This window comes from Cynocephalus volans, chromosome 16 (assembly GCF_027409185.1).
Source record: "Cynocephalus volans isolate mCynVol1 chromosome 16, mCynVol1.pri, whole genome shotgun sequence".
Lineage (NCBI taxonomy): Eukaryota > Metazoa > Chordata > Mammalia > Dermoptera > Cynocephalidae > Cynocephalus > Cynocephalus volans.
In genome coordinates, this window is record NC_084475.1 from 22103114 (window position 1) to 22105500 (window position 2387).

The 2387-nt window shown below is 63.4% G+C and overlaps 1 protein-coding gene across 1 annotated transcript; it reads right to left on the bottom strand.

The window, feature by feature from the left end:
• Positions 1–382: 382 nt before the first annotated feature.
• Positions 383–2063, bottom strand: DCXR (dicarbonyl and L-xylulose reductase). The gene is made up of 8 exons (XM_063080301.1): positions 2003–2063; positions 1832–1929; positions 1377–1531; positions 1242–1284; positions 1063–1162; positions 903–967; positions 697–814; positions 383–568 (listed from the first exon to the last, which is right to left on the bottom strand). The coding sequence occupies exons 1-8, from the start codon at positions 2052–2054 to the stop codon at positions 465–467; spliced, it is 735 nt and encodes a 244-aa protein (XP_062936371.1). The 5' UTR covers positions 2055–2063; the 3' UTR covers positions 383–464.
• Between the last annotated feature and the right edge of the window lie 324 nt (positions 2064–2387).

The window sequence follows — 2387 nt, forward strand, 5'->3', positions numbered from 1 at the left end:
TGTTCCTTGCTTCACTTTGGTCTTACTCCTTAACTTCCAGGAAGATCGACCAACATTCACATCAGAATTACACTCACAGAGCTGTTGTTAACACTCACAAGCACACTGCTGCTTCCACCCCAGAGTTCTCTGGACAGGGCCAAAGGCCATCCCTGATCAAATTCACCACCCTCCTTAGACACCAGCCTTTGGGAAGGTACCACCTCCCAATGCCTGCTAGGGAGCTGGCCAGGCCTGAAAATCTCAGGTGTGGGAGGCAGGCTACCACCTGGCCTGGAATGTGAATTTGACAGCTCTCTGCCTACCTGGGATCCATTCCCACACCCAGCCCTGAGCCCTTCCAGCCACTTGCTGGCAGCCCAGGAATCAGCAACGCAATCCGGGCAGAAGAATCAGATTTATTGAAGGAATGGGGGAACAGGGGTGGGCTCAGCATTGGGCTGAGGTGTGTGGGTGGTGGGGGCTCAGGTGGCCAGGAAGCCCCCATCCACTGGCATAGTGGAGCCTGTGGTCATGCCGCTTCGGTCACTCAGCAGGAAGAGGATGGCGTCCACCACATTCTCCACCTCTGCAGCGGGGTAGGGGCCAGTGGTGTAGGCAAAGGAGACTGCTCTCCATCCTTCCCTCCCACCCCTGGTCTCAGACAGACACAGGGGCTACTGGTGCAACTGTGGGCGGGGCTCCCACCAGACTTACCGGCAAACTTGCCAAGTGGGATGCGGTTCAGAATAGTCTTGGCCTTGTGGGGGTCACTCCAGTTGGCCTGGCCCATGGGTGTCATCACCACTGTGGGGTTTACTGCATTCACACGGATCTGCACCAGATAGGGAGGGGTCACCCAGGCAGGCAGGGCTCCCTGAGCATGTTGGCTGGGTGATGGGAGACACCCCAGCTCGGCTCACCTTGTGGGGCCCGAGCTCTAGGGCCATCGACTTGGTCAGCATGTCCAGGGCACCCTTGGTGGAGCCTGTGAGGAGGGGTGGCGTGGAGCCCAAGGTGGCTGTGGCTGGGGCTGGGGGCTGGATGTGGGGTGGGACCAGGGTACAACTGGGGCTCACTCACTGTAGACACTGTGGTTAGTCAATGCACGCTGGGATGCCTGGCTGGAGACATTCACGATGGCCCCCCGTGCTCCCCGGGCTATCAAGTCCCTGGCCACGATCTGGAATTGCAGAGGGAGGATGAGGCAGAACTAGCACCATCCTGCAGAGTTCTGGCTCCTGCCCAGCAGGGCAGCTCACCTGGGACACCTGGATGACAGCCCGCAGGTTCACGTTGAAGGACCTAGAGGCAGATGAACAGACCCCAATCAGGGTCTGGAGCTGCTGCAGGGGACAGCCCCTCCCCCCAGGGCTCCTCCTTCCCGCGGGGCTCACGTGTCACACGCCTCCTTGGTGACCTCCAGGAAAGGCTGCAACAGCGCCACACCAGCGTTGTTCACCAGCAGGTCCACGGGGCCCACGCCGCCCAGCACCCGCTCCGTGGCCTCCCAGTCGCCCAGGTCCACGCACACGGGCTCTATCCCGGGACACTGTGTGTATCAGGAGGAGGGGGAACAGCGACCAGAGACTCCATGCCCGAGAAGTGGCATAGCTGTGCCTCTGCCACTGAGGGAGGGGGCTAGGGCTCGGTGACCTTTCAGGAGGACAAGGGGAGGGATTAGGGGTCCCAGAGGGGCAAGCGCCCTTTGTGCAAACCCAAGGCGGCGCGACCAGAAGCCCGGCCCCGCCTCGGACGAGTTCTCTTCCTCCCTGCGATTCAGCAGACATTTCGGCCTCCCTGCAGCCCGAGGACCCGACCGCCTGCAGAGCTGGGACAGGGTGGTGTCTACCTCGCGGACAAGGCTGTCCAGGTCAGCTTGGGTCCGGCTCACGGCCACCACCCGCGCCCCCGCCGCGTGCAGCGCCTGGACCGTGTCGCGCCCGATGCCTGCGGAGAGCGCGGCTCAGCGCGGGCGCCCCTCCGCGGCCGGTCCGCCCGCTGCCCGCCGCCCGCCGCCCACCTTTGCCCGCCCCGGTGACCAGCGCGCGGCGACCCGCCAGCCCCAGCTCCATGTCGGCGCGTCTCCGCCCCACGCGCTGCGGGCCGGAAGACTTCAAGCTCCGGGCGCGGGGCGGGGCGCGGCGGGGCCAATCGCAGGGCGGGGCCCGGCTGGGGGGCGGGGACACCCGAATAGGGCTCCCCTTCGAGGATGATTGGCAGACGGGAGTAGGCGTGGCTGGAGCGGGGCAGGTTCTTCGAACTGCCCAGGGGTGACCGACCCCCAGTCCGCTTAGCGGACCCCGACCAGCATTGATTTCCCAGCCAGGATTATTACAAAAGACAGGTGTGGTAGTTAATACCAGAAAGAACGTGTGGCTACACGTGAAATGGAAAGATTTCCTTCT

What these genes read in the sequence shown, in the direction of transcription:
- DCXR (XM_063080301.1), bottom strand. Translation starts at nt 2,054, where the DNA reads ATGGAGCTGGGGCTGGCGGGTCGCCGCGCGCTGGTCACCGGGGCGGGC. An exon ending in ACCAAGGAGGCGTGTGACAC is followed by an intron (nt 1,285 to 1,376) that starts GTGAGCCCCGCG and finishes ATCTGCCTCTAG; the next exon opens with GTCCTTCAACGTGAACCTGC. An exon ending in GACTAACCACAGTGTCTACA is followed by an intron (nt 968 to 1,062) that starts GTGAGTGAGCCC and finishes CCCTCCTCACAG; the next exon opens with GCTCCACCAAGGGTGCCCTG.